This window comes from Pelmatolapia mariae, linkage group LG10_11 (genome assembly GCF_036321145.2).
Source record: "Pelmatolapia mariae isolate MD_Pm_ZW linkage group LG10_11, Pm_UMD_F_2, whole genome shotgun sequence".
Classification (NCBI taxonomy): Eukaryota; Metazoa; Chordata; class Actinopteri; order Cichliformes; family Cichlidae; genus Pelmatolapia; species Pelmatolapia mariae.
Window position 1 is genome coordinate 2165131 of NC_086236.1, and position 19209 is coordinate 2184339.

General features: G+C 40.2%; 1 protein-coding gene across 1 annotated transcript; it reads right to left on the bottom strand.

Annotated features, from left to right (window-relative positions):
* Positions 1-311: 311 nt before the first annotated feature.
* On the bottom strand, positions 312-11497 carry LOC134637702 (neuronal acetylcholine receptor subunit alpha-10-like). Its single transcript, XM_063488194.1, has 6 exons — positions 11416-11497; positions 6591-6736; positions 6342-6496; positions 6016-6262; positions 5656-5941; positions 312-1012 (listed from the first exon to the last, which is right to left on the bottom strand). The coding sequence occupies exons 1-6, from the start codon at positions 11495-11497 to the stop codon at positions 312-314; spliced, it is 1617 nt and encodes a 538-aa protein (XP_063344264.1).
* Between the last annotated feature and the right edge of the window lie 7712 nt (positions 11498-19209).

A 19209-nucleotide genomic window follows, 5' to 3' on the forward strand; every position in this document is an offset into this window, starting at 1 on the left:
AGACGTGCCTAGCTTCTCCAGCATTTGTTAGGATCTTTGTAAATAATTAGAAACTATTTTTTCCCAATCATTTTACTTTCATCAGCCTTCAGAGTCTCTTTCAAATCCAAAGATAAGCATTTTAAATTCTGGTGGAAATGTTTTTGAGGAAAGCTACCAGGTACCAGCTCACAAAAGAGTAAACTGACCCTTAAAACCATCATTCAGTTATTTTTAAGCTGTTTACATGTGTCAGTAAAAAAGGAAGAAAAAAAGATTTAACTGTTAAACAAATAATTTTATCATCTCGTGAAATCTTAGGCTGAGCTTCATCAGACAGCCTTTCCCAGGATGAGGATGCTCATGAAGAAGACCATGATGAAGAAGAGCCACATGAAGAAGCGATCCATGACCTTGGCGACCTTCCTCCACTCGCCGATGCGCAGCTGTGCTGCTCGCTGGTCCTGGTAGGAGTTGGCAATGTACTCAACATTCTTGCCCAGTTCCTGGTGTTGGCATAAACACCTCACCAAGATCTCCTTCCTGTTCCCCCCAGCTCCACCTCCTCCCTCAACACCTACACCTTTCTTTTCCTCTTCGTTCTCACCACAGTTTGATTTCTCCCCTCGCACTCCAGCAGCTCCTTTCTCCTGTGAGTGGTCAATGGTCACAAACAGATCCTCTTTCCAGTCTGTCTGGTTGGTTACTTCCTGCTCCACCTTCAGAGGCTCCACCTCCACCTTTCCTCCCCACGCCTTCCCATTGACATCCCAATTTGCTCCTTTGGTGCTGCCGCCATTGGCTGATGGGCTGTCAGACCCCTCCTGTGATAAAGGTTCTTTCCTGGTGCCACCGAGGCAGTTCTCACCCACCTCGTACACGAAGCAGATGCGGGCGAGGTACTTGAGGATGAAGCGCTCGGCCCATTCAGGCACGGGACGAGCCTCCCCGCCACAGTGGTGGATGTTCATGATGAAGATGGTGAGAGCTGTTGATGCAGTGACCATGGTCATGGTGGCAATGTAGTACTTTCCTATAGAAAAGAGACACCGAAAAATCAGGTAGAGGTTGGTGACCCTTATTCGGCCTCTCTATATTCCAAATCAAGTTTTAGTCTTAGTTGCAGTAAAAGCATACAGCTGGTGAATATAGCACACTCTGTTTAACCCTGTGAAGTCTAAAGTGGGTGTGACCACAGACAGCGGCAGACGAGCAAACATTCCTCTTATACTTCTTTATTTCCTGCAGCGGCACATGGGTAGGTGCTGCATTGCTGCATTGAAGTCTCTGAAAATTGAAAGCTGAAAATCACAGTTAGTGTAAGATCCAAGCTGCTTTGCAACCCACCTCCATCCAAGCTCCACCTATCATTTTGATTGGGTCTGTATCTGAATCATCTTTGTCAGTGGTCCTCTTGTCATTGATGCCAAGGCTCAGTCACTCAGTGAGAGCTGCAAGCTGGAGGTTTTAAAAGGTCCTCAAATCCATCGACAACAGCTGTGCCCCAGCAATCACTGAGATGTGCTACTTTTATCCAAATTGCATAACTTTAAAGGCATCTACAAAAGATTCCTGAAGTCAGTGAAGATAATATCTGACTGTAAACAATCAATGAACACAATAGTGTAAATTAGACTTTATAAGCTGGTCAGTATCAGGTGTTGTTTGGCAATCGCCAGTATTTTCTGCTAATAGATTTAATACAAAAGAGGCCTGAGAGTTCAATAGTGTTGTGTAGTGTAGTATAGTGCACTGCTTTACAGCTGCACTCTTGGTACTTCTTTATCCAAAGGTAAAGAAATCTATGTTTCTTAATCGAGAGCACTCAGCTGAAATGTGAGGATTTAATGACCCTCTGTTGATGGCCTCACTGATGTTCAAGAGCTAATCTGCTGCTCTGAAGGCTGCAAGATTATTGATTCCTGAGCTGTGGTTGTTGGATTTTGGCCTACAGCCCATTACAGTCCTGGGTTTAAAGCTGTGGACCACAGTCTTCACTACGTGTCTGCTTTTGTTACAAACAAGAAGACGGCTTTAAAACCATCTCGGCACATTCACCCCATCCAATTATATTTATTTTTCATTCAGTGGTGATCTCATTTGATCTGAGATTTGTATGCTGTAAGGGAAGGAGGAGCCAGGCGCACAGAAACATTACATCTTGTTTCCATAGTAAGGCTGTAGGTGGCTGGATCCTATCCCAGCTGACAGTGTGTGAAATGTGGGATAAACCCTGACACATATCCAGTCCATCACAGAGCTAACACTAAAACTAAGCAGCTGAAGACAACCTCACAGAAACGTGTCAGGGATTTTTTTATTATTATTTCTTAATCTGTTTACTTTTGGGGTTTGTATTGTAGCATTCTAATAATGCAAACTTAATCACGAATTGCTATAAATGAAGTTTTTTCAATACAGCAAATATATATTAAAGTATTAGTAACAATTTAACGGCATCTGTAACTGAATCATTTTCCTTTTCTGGCATAAGTAAGTTTTGGAGCGTTGCAGCTATTTTGAAACATGCCACTTACCTGAGCAGTTATATTAAAACATGATCTAAAACACTTTTAGTTTCAGGGGACATCAAAACATGGATCATAACTATCTGAGTGCAGTGCCTCTCTCTTATGTCTCTGATGTAAAGTTATTTAAAATGGTGCAGAAATAAAGATGTTTCCAGCCTCGTGAAGAAAAAAAGCACTTTGTCAGTGTTTGTCTAAGAAGCTTGTGCTTTACTGTCAGTTTTAGTGTTTTTTAATTTGGTTTCTAATAGCTGTAATAGTCACTAATAACTTCCTAACCATGCTGGATCAAATTACCTAATAACTCTACTCCAGCACTAAATTTAAATATGGTTCTTCTACCCCTGAAAACTTAATATGACTGAAGCAAAGACACTAATGCTGAGATGATGTCATTGTGGAAACATTTGTCTTTTATGCGTTGTCTTTGGTTCCTGCATGTCATCGCCTGCAGTGCACAGATAATCCACCAGAGGGCAGATGCAGAAGGTTTCTCAGGAATAATTAACCATGATGATGATGATGTATAGGTGCACTGAATATCATGTTTCAGATATAATGCAGTCATGAAAGGTACACAGATGAAAAGAGAAAAGCTGGAAATTTAAGAGGCATAAATTCAATCTTAAATGAAATATCCAGGATTATCAGAACTGTTGGTTATTAATTTGTTAGGTGATGTTGTAGATTATGTAGATATTGTCTTCTTGTAGAGGCACATGCTGACTCTAACTCGCCCTTGTTGAAAGAGCAGATGATAAGGGGGTCAAAGTTTTTACTACAATCATTGCTACAAGGGTTGAAAAAGCCGTCTGTAAAGGAAGAACTGCAGCATCAGGATCAAAGAAGGTAACTACACCTTTCACGTAATCTAAAAACAGCTCCACCTTCTCCAGCTTCGATTTTAGACAGAGATCAGCACGACGGTCAGCTAGAGCTTTGTTCTTAATCTCATCCCTCAGAGAGATGTCCAGTAACCATTCGTAGGCCTCAGAGTGATTTTCCGTTTCCTTTTGATTGACTCTTTGGTGACTCCTAAATCCCATTTAGTCTTCCCTTTAACCTGAACCTCATTGTAGGAGCCATTTTCATGTTTTGTGTATTATCTTATCTGTGGGACTAGTTTTCACTTTTTGAGTTTGTAAATGATTGTATTTAAGGTAGGAACATTTAATTAGGGTCAGGTTTAATTGGTTGAAGGGACCAAACAGTTTTGACTGCTGGGATTTATTTTGGATATTAAGGAACGGCAAGTTCATTCAATGATGAGCAATAAATGCTTAATCTAAACAACGGAAAAGGTTGTTCACACTCAGCTGATGGATTATCTAAACAACTTTCAAATGCTTGAAGTTTTTCAGTCCGGCTTTAGGCCGTTTTATAGCACAGAGACAGCTCTCATAAAGGTTATGAATGATATTCTGGTAGCGACAGACTGTGGTAAACACGTAGTGCTTATACTACTAGATATGACTGCTGCATTTGACACAGTGGATCACGACCTGCTGATCTCTCGATTACAGCATTGTGTGGGCATTTCTGGCTTGGCACTCCTGTGGATAAAATCATATCTCTCAAACAGGAGCTTCTGTGTTAAGTTGGGCTCGTCATCGTCCTCTGTGGCCCCTCTGTCATGGGGTGTACCACAGGGATCTATTCTTGGGCCATTACTGTTTTCATTGTATCTCCTGCCACTGGGTGCGATCTTTCGTAAACACAATGTTTCATTTCATCTATATGCTGATGATTGCCAGCTCTATTTTCCTTTCAGTCATTCTGATAGCTCCCCAATTAGACCCCTGCTTGATTGCCTTAGTGATGTTAAGTCATGGATGGCTCAAAATTTTTTAAATTTTAATGAACGTAAAACAGAAGCAGTTGTGTTTGGCCCGAATCGTTCCTCTGATATCCCTGATGTTGACCTTGCTGCTCTGACCCCTCACCTGAAGAGCTCGATTACCAATCTTGGGTTAAAAATCGACTCTGCACTTACCTTTGATGGCCACGTGAATGGGGTGGTGAAATCGTCATTCTATCACCTCAGGCGTCTGTCGAAGGTTAAACCTTTTCTTTCAAGGCGTGACTTGGAGACTGTTATCCACGCTTTTATAACCTCACGCTTGGATTATTGTAACTCCCTTTTAATAGGGGTTGGACTGGGCACTCTGACACGCCTGCAACTAGTACAGAATGCTGCGGCACGGTTTTTATCTGGTAAAAGGAAATTTGAGCACATTACTCCGGTCCTGGCCTCCCTGCACTGGCTTCCAATTGAATTTAGGATTCATTTTAAAGTTCTTTTATTGGTTTTTAAATCTTTAAATGGTCTGGCACCTGCATATATGTCTGATTTGCTGAAGCCCTATGTCCCCACTCGTTCGCTCCAGTCAGCTGAGCAGCTGTTGCTCTCAGTCCCCAAATCACGGCTGAAACTGAGAGGAGACCGAGCGTTCTCTATTGTGGCTCCTAAGCTTTGGAATAATCTTCCTCTTCACATTAGGCGATCGACATCAGTGCTGGTTTTTAAATCTAGATTGAAAACGCATTTTTATTCACTAGCTTTTGACTCAGTGGTTGACTGACTTGTATTTACTTATATTTTATTGTTTTCGCTATGTTTATTATTTTATCGTATTTATTATTCTTATGGTATCTATTATGTTTCTATTGTTCAGCACTTTGGTCAGCCTTGTGTGTTTTTAAAGTGCTATATAAATAAACGATGATGATGATGATGATGAACGCTGGAGTTATTGGAGTTTCTCCATACCACAAGTTTTCAGTCATATTAGTGACATCATGTCAACCCCGCCCATCAAACACCTCAGTGGCTTCAAACATAGGCTTAGCCTCTGCACTCTTCCTGCAGTGAAGCTCTGCTTGCCTAACACATTGCAATAACAGGAAAATCTCTTTGGATTACTCCGAGGATACACTCTAGGGACATCCCTAAGGCTGAAATGTGTCTGTTTGAGGTATCCCAAGGCTATAGGTGCACCCTCAAATATTAGTAACTTGTCAGATACAGTGAAGCCATGTAACATTTGCAGGAGGGATGATAAATATAAACATTAAAATAATTCTGATTGATAATAAATGTTTTTTTAAAAATACATAGATTTAAATAAAAGTCAGAGGCAGTTCTCACCTATCAGCGGGACGCTCTCAGAGGGTGGCATGCTCTCAGCTACGAGCAGCTGAAACACGGTGAGGGCCAGCAGCACTGTGACACCCAGAGAAACCTTTTCACCTGAATCCGCTGGCAGGTAAAAGCCCAGCGGAGCCAGAAAGGAGATCATCATGCAAGGAATGAGGAGGTTGAAGATGTAGAAGGAGGCCCGCCTCTTCAGGTGGAGGGAAAAGGTAATGTCTGGGTATGGCTCTGAGCAGCAGCCATACAAGATGACATTTTTCTTGGCTGGCATTCCCAGAACCTGGTTAGAGAAATTATTTGGTTTCGTCAAAACATTCATTAAGGATGTGCTAAACACATCACACCATTACTGACCTCCCACTCCACATTGGGGACAAAGTCGGCCAAGTCGGCGCTGTCCAGGGCGTTGAACAAATCCATCTGGTTTCCGTTGTGAGTCCAGGAGCCAAAGGTTAGGTCACACTGCTGCACATCGAAGGGGAAGAAGGCCACATCAACAGAGCAGGAGCTTTTGGTGATGGCTGGCTGGTCCCACATGACTTGGCCATCGTTACGGAGAACAACATTGGTCTCCATGGAGCTGGAGAACTCATCATCTGCCCTATGATAGAAACAAAGAAGGAGTTTGAAAACATATGAATAAATATCCTGAAGATCAGCCAGCAGGATGATACACCTACCTGTTATACAGAACAATATCAGGTCTCCAAACGTATCTGCTGGGTATGCGGATGGTGTCAAGGCCATCATAGTCCTCCTTCTTCCATGTGAGAAAGGCATCCATCCATACCTGGCGGACCCACAGGTAGGTGGTCAGGATCTGGTTCCGCTCATCCTGGTGAAAATCCATGAAAACGGCAAGGTCACACCAGTACCTGCCTGACTAGATACAGCATAAAGAGCTGGATAGGCATTCAGGGTTTGATTACCATGTCAATGATCTGGGAGAGAGTGACCTGTAATGTGACATTGATGATGTAGTCGGTGTCCTCCACCGGCCGCAGAGCATTGGTGTAGTTGGTAAATAAGTCTTTCATCAGCTTCTGAGCGAAGCGCCCATGAGCAGCCCGGCAAACTGAGGATCAGAAAACAGATGACAAGCATAGTGCTGGGTCAGGCAGACCTCAAAGTCATTACCTGCAATCCCAACAGATCAACTGATGCACAGCTGTTGTGCATTTACAGGCTGCTTTGCAACGCACATCTACCTACTGTGGCAGTCGCTGAGTGAAACTGGTCACAAAGAGGGTGCTGCACCAAAACCTTCCTTGCAATAGCATTGGTTCTAGCAGGTCAATGCAATTATCCATGGTTTGCATGGAAGATGCTGAGATGTGCCTAATTATTAGCTAGGTGCTAGTAAAAGCTATAGTGTGACATCAGATATAAACACAGAACATTTGCCCTCAGAGTAAAAGTTGTGCCTCACCTTTGCAGCCAACATGTTTCAGAACATGAGACACACTTTTACTCTGAAGATTCACAGATTCTTTTCACAGCTGCTGAATGTTTGCAGGCCAGTTCCTCCATAAAAACTACTGGCACCTGTGGCATTCTGCTGGGTGCAGAAAGTTAATGTGATCACTTTCAAGGACCAAATACATCAGCCTAATGGAGTGTGAAGCATATATACGCTTTTTAAATGATGGTGATAAATGTATTTGATATTTTTGTTTAAAGGAGAAGAATCTGCTTTCCTGGATTTATTAAAAAGATGGCGCATCATGTCAGTTTGTTAGTTAAAGGTCTGCCTGTCCACACTTGGACAATGTGACCACATTCTAATCAGCTGAAGTGAATCCTGTGCTGATGTAAACAGAAAAGAAAAACGGAAGTGATTTTATTTGGCCCAAATCGATTTTCTGACCCTCCAGATGTTGATTTCGCTGTTTTGATCTCTCATTTGAAGAGTTCGATCACAAATCTTGGAGTAAAAATCGATTCTGCACTTACATTTGATGGCCACGTGAATGGGGCAGTAAAATCAGCATTCTACCACCTCAGACGTCCATCCAAGATCAAGCCCTTTCTCTCCAAACGTAACTTAGAAACTGTAATTCATGCTTTTATTACTTCACTCCTGGATTACTGTAATTCCCTTTTAATGGGGGCTGGGCACTTTGTCACGCTTACAATTAGTGCAAAATGCTGCGGCTCAATTTTTAACTGGTAGAAGGAAATTAGACCGCATCACTCCAGTTTTGGCCTCTCTACATTGGCTTCCAATCAAATTTAGGATCCATTTTAAAGTTCTTTTATTGGTTTTTAAATCTTTAAATGCTTTGGCACCTGTTTATTTGCAGTGTTGGGACTAACGCGTTATTAAGTAACGCGTTACAGTAACTACGTTATTATTGTGGTAATGAGCACGGTAACTAGTTATTATGCCAAAACCAGGAACGCGTTACTCGTTACTGGGATTTAGATAGGCTCGTTACTCGTTACTTCGTGTGGTGGATATCGCGGAGCTTCCACAGATTCAATAACATTAGCAAGTGGTGGAAGCCAGCAGGTGGATGAAGGAAAAGGGAGGCAAGAGGAGAGACCCGAAGCGGCCGCCGGTCCGCGTGTCAGGTGAACTGAACTTCAGGTAAGAAGTTATGACCTGCAGTCTATCGGAGTCAGATATAAACCAAGTTTAGGTGCAGTTTATTTTCGTTGTGCTGACATTTTCGTACTGCGTGCTAGCTAGCATGACGGAGTTTCTATACAGCTGGGTGGGTGCTATGTTACTGATGTTGAACTTTATTTTGTTCATACGGTTAATTATTAGAGTTGCCAACCATCCCCTAAAAAACAGAATCGTCTGGTATTCAGAGAAAATATTACGTGTTTCGTATTGAGGTGAAAAGGAACACAGTTTGTCCCGGACTTCAGCTACAATGAAAAAGACACAAAGCTGGAGCTGCACAGCTGCCTCTTCTTCTCTCATTCTCTCCCGTTTCTACTTCAATCACGAAACTGATCAATGATCAGCTGATCAGCTTTTCTCTCTTGTTTGTTTATCGCCCACTTTGTGCCAGAAAGAGGAAACCAGCGGATGTCGCGCTAAACAACAGCAGCACGTTTAAGCTTGATCAGCTGTTGTTAGAATTTATTTAATATTAATTTCTAGTATCAGCTGATGTTTGCTGGAGCCACAGCTGTAAAGCTGCTGGTCATGATGTCGGTTTGGATATGTGGTGAGAGGGAAACATGAAGATGAAACCAGGAGATGTCCTTACTGAATCATCAGAGCTGAACAGGTGATGGAGAAACAGGTTTACCTTTTAGGTGACATGAATGAGTTGAAGGGAAGTTATGAACTGTTTCTGAGAGACAAATAACACCAGCATCCTTTTCTGTGTAGCTGACAGCTGGTAACTGTGCAGGGGCGGGTCTAGCAAAGTGTTGCCAGGGGGGCAGGTAGGGCATTAACAGGGAAAGGGGGGCACAAAGAAATACTTTTCTTTCTTATTCTCATTTAAAATGTCTCGCTTTTAAAAAAAATAATTATCTGAGTCTTATAACAAACGATTGATAGATTGATACATATATACCATCAGAACAGTGTGCATCACTGTCACAACAGTGTTTGTTTTCATTCAAAGGCTTTATGATTTTTCCTATAATGGCGGGCTGGTCTCTAGTCAAAATGCCCGGGACGATTTTTTTGTCCCAGTCCAGCTCTGTATGCAGCTCATCTGCAGTCTGGTGTTACCTACATCTTCCTATTCGGAAGGCAGAATTTCCAAGTTCTGAGTACAATCAAAAGCACCACGACTGCAGTTTTTCTGTTGGATGTAAAAAGCAGGCTAGAATCATGGCGGCGGTCAACGATGGTCCAGGCGTGGGATTTCTCTCGTGGAAATGTGCACATTATTTTTTCCTTTCTATTGGTAGGTGGCACAGTGCACTTGTGGCAAGTAAGCAAGCTAGAAGACTGGCAATCTTGCTGGGTATCCAGTTACGGAAGCAACACATTAACAAGAGAATTCTGAGTAAAACCAAAGTTACTTTCCCTAGTAACTAGTTACTTTGAAAGTAACGAGTAACTTGAAGTAACTGAGTTACTTTTTTAGAGAAGTAACTAGTAATGTAACTAAGTTACTAATTTAAAGTAACTTACCCAACACTGTTTATTTGTGCGATTTGTTGAAGCCTTACGTTCCCACTCGTTCCCTCCGGTCAGCTGAGCAACTGCTGCTTTCAGTCCCTAAGTCACGGCTGAAACTCAGAGGGGACCGGGCGCTCTCTGCTGTGGCCCCGTTGCTTTGGAACAATCTTCCTCTTCATATCAGACAGGCTACATCAGTACCGGTTTTTAAGTCCAGATTAAAAACCTATTTTTATTCTCTGGCTTTTAACTCTGTGGGTGACTGACATTTTTATTCATTTTTATTAACCTAATTGTTTTGTTCAGTTCTTATATTATTACCATTTATAGATGTATTGTTCAACACTTTGATCTACCAGGTGTGTTTTTAAAGTGCTATATAAATAAACGATGATGATGATGAAAAAATGATCAAGAAATCAAGGTTTATAATCTTTCACTCCTCACGCTGTGGTGGACGTCTTTAGAATATTTTGCACATGAAACTTTAAGTGTTATCAAGTTTTATGTAATTTCTCTGTTGCTTTTCTCTGCATTGATCTGCTGCTGGATCCTTTCTACAGAAATGCTCAACGCTACATACCATAACACACACATGCAAACCACATTTCCCAGTTCAATTAACCCAGTAAGCGTTTAATGAGTGAGGGTCTCCAGAGCAGCAGCAGACTGATAACTGCTCTAATATCCTGTTTACAGTTAATGATGGTGACAGCAGTGCTGAAGGCAAACGATGACTCTGTTTATGAGTCTGTCCAATAGATTTTTCACATAATAGAAACTGGAACAAACAACAAAGGTAAGTACAAAGGATGAAATTATTGAGTCGTACTTACAAACAACAACAAACAAGCTTTATTTGTCACATACACAATTCTATAGAGTACAACATGTAGTGAAATGCTTGTGTCCGAGCTGCAGACGTAGCCGAGCCATTCAAGGGCTTGTTTTTTGGGGGTTTTTTTAGCATGGGAGGTCTGGCCAGGACCCTTACTGGATACCCTGAATCAAACTTGCGACTCCCACTCCAAAGGTGTGTGGTCTTACCATTAGTTTTTACAGTGTAAAAAGCAGGCAACTCAAGTTTCAAATGTATTTTTTCAGGAGCATAAAATACATTCACAAACTGTGCATATACACCTTTCACACACCTTTCCTGAATGTGGTTTTACTCTGCAAACAAATGTCTTCAAATCATATACACGCCCAAATGATGAAGATCACACTGTAAATATCTGATGGTAATGATAATCCACCAATCCACCTACTCTCCTATCCCAGCCTGGGTCACAGGGGCAGCAGTCTCAGCTTGTGCCTGACCCTCTGTCACCTCAGCCACCCTCTCATGCTCTTCTATGGTCCTGATGTGTTTCTCGGGATAAGGGAGGAATCCTGGTTGGATGCCTGAACTCGCTCAGCTGCTTCCTCTTGATGTCGAGGACAGCAGCTTTACTTGGAGCCCTTCACCCTCTCTAATAATAACAATAATAGTGGCCCATGAATCATTTCTGTAAGAATAATAAAATGGTGTATGAGGGGGAGAATAAATATTTTATGTTCTCCAAAGTTGTTATCAGATCAGACATCGTGGCTGGCAGTGCTGATGATTCATGTGAACTCTCAGCCAGACAGCAGCAGATAAACAGCACAGACCTCACTGTCGGCTGCAGAGTGATGCTCACTCGCCAAGAAGGCATCCTGTAAGGTCCCACTGAGAAAATCCCCTCGCAACCACAACATGCTGTCGCTTTCTGCCTGACACCTCACAGATTATTGGCTTTATGTAATAAAAAGATTACACTTTACTTTATTACAGACCTACAGTCTGCATAAGAGGGAAAAATAGAAATGACTTCTTTTGTTTCACAGACTGTAGAGAAACTATTCGATTCAAATTCAGTAAATTAAAATCTACATAACAACAAAATCCAGACCTTCATTTAAAGATGGTGTAATTCAGAAACCTTTACGGATAAAATAAAGTAAAATAAAAATGTCTGAAAACTCAGATGCTAAACCTTCACCCGCTCTGAACACTCGATAACAAGGACAACACACATGCTTTGCACAAAAAAGGAGACACACGAGACTCCGTTTTTGGTTTAACGACCTTCACTTAACAGGAAATAATACATGACTGCAATATGGCTGTAGAGACACAGCGAGGGGGGTCAGAGTGTTAACACCGTCTGTACTAAAATGGAAATGTGGACGTGAAGCTCTGGATCTGTGCAACAGAAGAAACTGGGATCAAGTGTCGTTTCGAGGAACACATGGAGATGGTCCAGTTCTGCTTCAGCTCTGTTTCTGTGTTTAAGGCTGATTCACAGCTGATGTTTTTGTCTGCAAACAAATCCACTGATGGAGAAAAGGTTCAGGTGCTGTTCTTGACCAAATGTGTTACAAAGACAAGGTTAGAAGGAAATACCTGCAGGTAAAGCCCCAAATTTCCAGTTTAAATGGAGCAAATTTATAGAAATAGCTTATCTTTACTTAAAAAAGAAAAACAAATTCCATAAATTAACTGAGTGGTTTGTAAAGTTTTTGATAGTTTGGCATAAAAAGCAAACAACATTTTATCTTTTGATTTAAATTAACTCATCTTTTCAGCAGTGCTTATAAGCAAATATATGTATTTTTTACTAAGTTACTGTGTTTTTAGTAAAAATCGGAATTTACACTAATAAAAATATTTAAGCTTAGTATTCCAGATTGTGCATTTTAATGGTATTTTTACCCAAACAGCAATAAATGCTTGGCCCAGATGTGACCCATAACTGGAGTTTCCTTTGAGCCACGTTAACATGACTTTCACTCAGGATGAGTTCCAGTGTCCTTAACTTACCACTGGTCTGCCGTACACGGACCAAACGTCAGCATGGGCCACATCTGAACCACACAACATTTACAGCACCTGAGCTGAACGCGCCAGAAGAGAGTGTGAAAAGTTTTGTCATGTGTTTCATTTCAAAGTATTTTCATTTTTCCCTGATTGCCAACATTTGAGAGCACAACTCAATAAAAAACAAACTTATTGCCACTACTTTTGCACGACTTCCAATCACTTTACAACCTGATTGTTGCCTTTTTCTCTGTATGTATTAATTTAGGGTCGTCCTGACAATATAAAGCAGCTCGAGGTGTCTGTTGTTGTGATTTGGAGCTGTATAAATAAAACTGAAAATTGAAATTGAATTGTTCTTGTGTTGTCTGCTTTCACTTTGTTTGTATCTTACTATATACATTTTATATCTGCACAGTTAATGTGGAGCACAATTTTATTGTACATGTACAATGGCAATAAAGGTCTATTCTATTCTATTCTACTGTGAGAGTTAGAGTTGGGGATTATGCAGGGACAAGGACAGGACACAAATTTAATGCTTCAGCAAGCTGAGGAAATGTATCTGCAATAAAAACACCCTTCATGTCTCTAGTTTCAACACCTTACGCCCAGGCGAAATATCCAAACAACTATGGGCCAGAAATCCATTAGATCTGACAGTGTATAAACCAACTGATGACAAATGAAAGTGAAACGCAGCATAAAGGTGCTGAGAGTCTGTAAGAATATACACGTGGATCACAACAGCATGAGAATATCCTTATTTGGTGCTTTGATGATAATGGAGGATAGTCCAGTTGAACATGTTGCTTAACATTTTTCCATAAGGTGTTAAACATACTTAAGAACTTCTGGAAGTCCTGCGTATCACAGACTGTACCTCTAAGAACTTGAACCTCCTCATTGATGACTAACAGAAAAACACTTGAAGACCCTGATGGGGCCCAAAATCTCCTGGATCTGGATGCAGATCCAGTCTTTACCGATAAACTTTGTGATCTGTTATGATCAGTATGGAATGGACAGTGTTGGGGAGTAACAGAATACATGTACCGGCGTTATGTATTTAAAATGCAAAATATGAGTAACTGTATTCTGTTACAGTTACTTTGCTGAAATAAATGGATTACACGGCGGTATTTTCCTGTTTCATATGTTAGGCTATGCCGTCTCTATTTTTGGTAATTCCACGCCGGTGGAAACCCAAACAAAACAGGCATTAAGAGGCTCTAATGCCCGTGTCTCAATCTCGCGGCCCATGTCACCTCTGCTTGCGGCTGCATAATAACGTGAAGAAATATTTTTTAAAAGTATTATTCAAAAAATGATTTAATATGAAGGCAATAGGCAGAGTGAAGTAGTAAAGCTAGTTTTCAGCTACGAGCCCGACACGAACCCGACGTATTAGCCAGAGGTCCCTTTACTACGGTTCGGAGCCGCGGACCTGTTTTATATACGCGAGGAATAGTTTTCTATACGAGATCGCTGCAAAAAGTGCAGCCTTACCTAATGTCCACCTACTGTTACTCATTTATATTAAGATTTAAACATCTAGTTGATATTGGTATGGAGAGTAACCTTGAGTAATAGTAATAAATCACACAGCAATAGTTCATTCAGTTGTAAAAAGCATGATAATATGTTAAGTATTCCATACTGATCATAACGTATTCAGAATACGTTACTCTCATTGAGTAACGTAACGGAATACGTTACAAAATACATTTTGGGGCATGTAATCTGTAATCTGTAGTGGAATACATTTGAAAAGTAACCTTCCCAACACTGGGAATGGACCAAATTTCATTCATTCTTTACACATCAGTCTTCATTGACCGATCCTAGCAATGCCTGTTTATTGTTTACTAACAACTAGCACTTACTATCTAACTTCATAAGAAACAAAAAGAAGCAGTAAATGTGGGAACAAGTTCACCATCTATCTGTTGTTATTGGAGACAGTTCACCGCATGGTCCAGTGACTCTTCATCAGTTTGTTTCCTACAAACCATGACTGAACGGACCCAGATGTTTGACCAACTGTGATTTCAGTGTGTACATCAACATTATGATTGTTTTTTCCTATCAGATAATTGTCTGAATGATCTTCAGCAGATCGAATCAAAACGGCCTAACATACAAACAGGACGTCAGCAGCTGTTGGCTTGATTTTTGTGGAATTTTGTGCAACTGTCTGCAGCAGAGCGTGGCTGATTTTGATGATGCCTTGACTTTTTTCATCTTCAGTTCAAAGAATGTCCCCTGCTGGTAAGCAAATATCTGCATATTAGCATGCTCAGATAAACATTGTTATACCACGATGTCATATGATGCACATGTGAGCATGTCCTGTCCAGCACTTTGGTCCATCATCAACTTTTAACCTCACTGTTCACTGAATTGAGGACCTGAAGGAAAACTTCTCAGTTCTGCTCTTGAAGTGCAACAATCCTGATTCATGATCCCAGTGATGTATGCGTCCATGCTAACCAAACAAACTGCCATGGAGCAAAGGGGGTTTTCAACAGTTTGTCATTTATCTCGATAAGGATGGCAGTGTGTCTTTAATAATCTCATTAGGTGGGTTTATTGATAGTTTGTTTCACACATTCATTAATTTTCTCCTGTATATGTTTTGCAGTTCCTGAGTGTTCCCAGACCAAATAGGATTATATCTTCAGTGTGGTCTGATGAAAATACTGATCTCCAAATGCTTCTCCAGTCACCAAAAGCAAACAAATTCTCAGACATAAGTACATATGTGCAACAACACTGTTAGCTGTGCACATGAACAAAAATGAGAAATACTGGCCAGTGCCACCCTCTGCCTCCTCATAGATGCACCTGTGCTATTGTCTTAAACATCCTAGATTACATTTCTCTTAATTTATTGTGTTCACAAGATTTTCAGAAAAGTTCAAACTCATCTGAAATTTTTTGTATCTGTGGTGTGAATTTCAAAAATCTGCGTCACCTCATTCTCAAATTACCACGCCGCCTGCCAGCGCAGCACGCTGACACAAATCCCCCATCAGTGATCTGATTCTGATCAACACTACCAAAGCTAAACTAAATCATCACACTAACATCTGTGTTAGCTAGGCAGTGCTTCATTTTTGGAAAATGTAAAATCAGTAGGTTGAAGTGATATTTGAAGTTTTTTAAAGACTAATTTAAGACAATTAAAAAAAACAAGGCACAAAACACTGCAACAAAGTCCCCTTAAAAACAGCCTGATTTAACAAACAAATCCTTCAGTCAGTGGAAGTTCTGCAGATGGATCAGGACGCCAAACTGCCCCACCTGAAATCAAAGACTGTTCTTAGTGAGTGACTGATAAAAACTAAAATATCTAAATCTATCTAATCGTCATTCATGGTCTCCAGAGGAAATTTACATGGAGCTTAGTTTTCATGTTACAACAGTTACTGGAGACCTACCACAAACTTCCACAAGCAATTATTGCTGTGGAGGAAGCATATTGCGATAATGAGACCTGTTACGGCATGCAAATTAACACCTCTCATGATGAAAATATCAGATCCAAAAATGTGGCTTTACAGCTCAGAAGGTTAGAAGAAGTTCAGATTTGTTATGTGACGGCTGTGTGCAGGTAGGAAAAGGACCCAAAGTACAGACTCCGGAGACAGACGTGAACTAAAAAAAAAAACAGCTTTAATGCTGAAGTCAAAGTAACAAACTTCCAAAATAGAAAGAATAAACGCAGGCAGGCAGCCAGAACACAGAGCATGAATGAGGGTGGATGAGGGAGACCGCAACACAGACCAAAGACAACACAGGGCTAATATACACAGAGGGAGCAATCAGGGAATGAGAGACAGGAGGGAAACAAAGCTGGGACAAATCAGGCCTAACGAGACAAAGGAAGCAAAACCAGATGCATTAACATGAGACACGGACTTTCAAAGTAAAACAGGAAACATAACACAGAGACGCAGACTTGACACAGGGATACAGCGGACAGGGGAGACAGAGCAACTAGAGAACACAGAGACATAAACCATAAGACAGAACTCTAACAAAGAAACCAAAGACTAGAAATGATAAATAATATCAAAATCAATTTCAATAATATAATAAACTCAAAACTGTGGGTCAACGACCCAGGCACCCTAACAAGATTCAGATGAGCAGATAGAGACACAGAGTGTTTACCAGTTCATGCTTTCAACATTGCAAAACAAGCACTTCCTTTCATTATTAAATCTTCTCTGCGATCTTAAAATTGCTTCCTTCTTGAAATAAATCCAACCCTTGTGGACAGGTATACAGTTTAAACACCTTATTATTTGTTAGGATTAAATCTAGACTTTTGCAATACTGATTATTTTGTTAAACCCCTTGAATTAAAAATAAGTCGAAAAACTGTCAAAAAACCGTGCTGTAACATAAGTTTTACAAGACTGTACAGGAACATTTTCCAGCTATTCAAAGTTAATGTTTTATCTTATTATTGGCAATTTAAGCAAATATATCCTGTACATTATGTCTTAATCCACTATTTATTTATTTTTAGATTTCTTTTAAATTCAATCACTTTACACAAATCATGGTCACAATACAAAATGAAAATGTTGCGATTATACATTTAAAAAAAAAAGAAAAAAGAAAGAAACCCCCCTCCCTCCCCACCCGAGGCTCATGTAAAGAGAAACAGAACAAAACAAAACAAAACAAACAAAAAATGTATGTCACACATCTGGAAAATACATTTTTATATAGTCAATAAATGGGTTCCAAGTCGCAGAGAATTTTTGTTGTGATGAGAGAACTCTGTATCTGAGTTTTTCCAGTGGTAAAAAGAAAAGCACCTCCTTTAACCACTGAAGCCTCATCAGACCTCCAGTGGAATAGAATGAGTCTACAGGAAAGCAATGTAGCAAATGCTATGGCATTTTCCTGAGATTTACTAATTTCGTATTGAGGTGGCATAACTCCAAAAATGCCAATGCGGAAATCAAGCACTAAATTTTGTGCACTGATGTGAGATAATATTTGAATATATTTCCCCAGTAATTATCCAGGTTAGGACAAGACCACATCATGTGACCCTCATTTGCTGGATTATGTCCACACCTGGGACAGGCAGCATCGGCTTCTGGGAAAAATTTTGAAAGCTTCTCTCTTGTATAATGAAGACGATGAAGAATTTTAAACTGAATTAAACCATGGCGAATGCAAAGGGAGGAAGTATGTATACGATTCAAACAAGATCTCCACTCATCATCAGATCAATCCACCCCAATGTCTTTTTCCCAATTATTTTTAGTTTTTTCCCAAGTAATAGGCCTTAAGCTCTGCATCAGTTTGTATATGATGGAGATTCGCCTTTTGCCAAAAGGATCTATTTCCAAAATAGTATCCACTTGATTTTTAGGAGGCAGGTAGGGGAATGAAGGAAACAATGTTTTTGCAAAACTTCGTATTTGCAGGTATCTAAACATATGTGAGGTTGGTATATTGTAATCTCTCATCAAAGCGTCAAAGGTGTTAAAAGTTTCTCCTGAAAATAAATTGTAAAAAAACTTCAAACCATTATTATGCCAAATTTGGAATGCTTTATCTGAAATGGCAAAAAAGGGTTAAAAGCAGCAATGAAAAAATTACTAACCTGCTGCAAACTGAAGTGCCTTCTGAACTGAAGCCATATTCTAATAGATGTTCTTACAACTGGATTTGTTATTTTCTGTTTTTGATTTAGAGCTAGGGACGAGGTTAGGAGGGGAAGTGGATTAGACATCAGTTCCATTTTTACCCAAGCCTCACCCTCGCTGTTCTCATAAACATATTTCCAGTGCAATAATTTGGTGATATTAGCCGCCCAGTAGTAAAAGATAAAATTTGGCAACCCTAGCCCACCAGCCTCTTTTGTACTTCCAAATATGTTTTTTCCATTCTGGGATTTGAATTTTTCCAAATAAATGTTGCTATTGATCTGTTTAAATCTTTGAAAATTGATTTGGTTATGAAAACAGGAATCATTTGGAAAACATAAAGACGTTTTGGTAAGACCGCCATTTTAACTATATTTATTCTGCCTGCTAATGAGATTGGAAGTGTTGCCCATTTTTTAAAATCTTGTGATGTTTGTTCTAACAAAGTGTCAAAATTATGAATCCGCAACTCCATCATTGTGCGGGTTATATTTATTCCCAAATATTTAAACATTTCTTTTTCTAATTTAAAGGGGAAGGCAGAGAAATCTTGCTCTATGTTATTAATAGGGAACAGTAGGCTTTTCGAATAGTTCAATTTGTATCCAGATATGCGTCCAAAGTGATCTAATACCTTGAGCAGTTTAGCGATTGATGCCGTTGGATGAGATATATACAGCAATAGGTCATCTGCACACAATGATACTTTGTGCATTGTCCCGCCCCTAGAGATTCTGGCAACCTGATCGTCCTCCCTAAGAGCAACAGCTAAAGGTTCGATTACTAAGTTGAAAAGATAGGGAGATAAACTACAGCCTTGCATGCAGCCTCTACTAAGCTGAAAATTAGCAATTTTTATACTTGTATTACAGAAATATAATTAGATTTTACACACGCTGGCCTTCACAGGAAGAATTAACGATCACAGAACA

What these genes read in the sequence shown, in the direction of transcription:
- LOC134637702 (XM_063488194.1), bottom strand. Translation starts at nt 11,497, where the DNA reads ATGTTGTGGTTGCGAGGGGATTTTCTCAGTGGGACCTTACAGGATGCC. An exon ending in GCATCACTCTGCAGCCGACA is followed by an intron (nt 6,737 to 11,415) that starts GTGAGGTCTGTG and finishes TCTGATCCTCAG; the next exon opens with TTTGCCGGGCTGCTCATGGG. An exon ending in TCCCCAATGTGGAGTGGGAG is followed by an intron (nt 5,942 to 6,015) that starts GTCAGTAATGGT and finishes TTCTCTAACCAG; the next exon opens with GTTCTGGGAATGCCAGCCAA.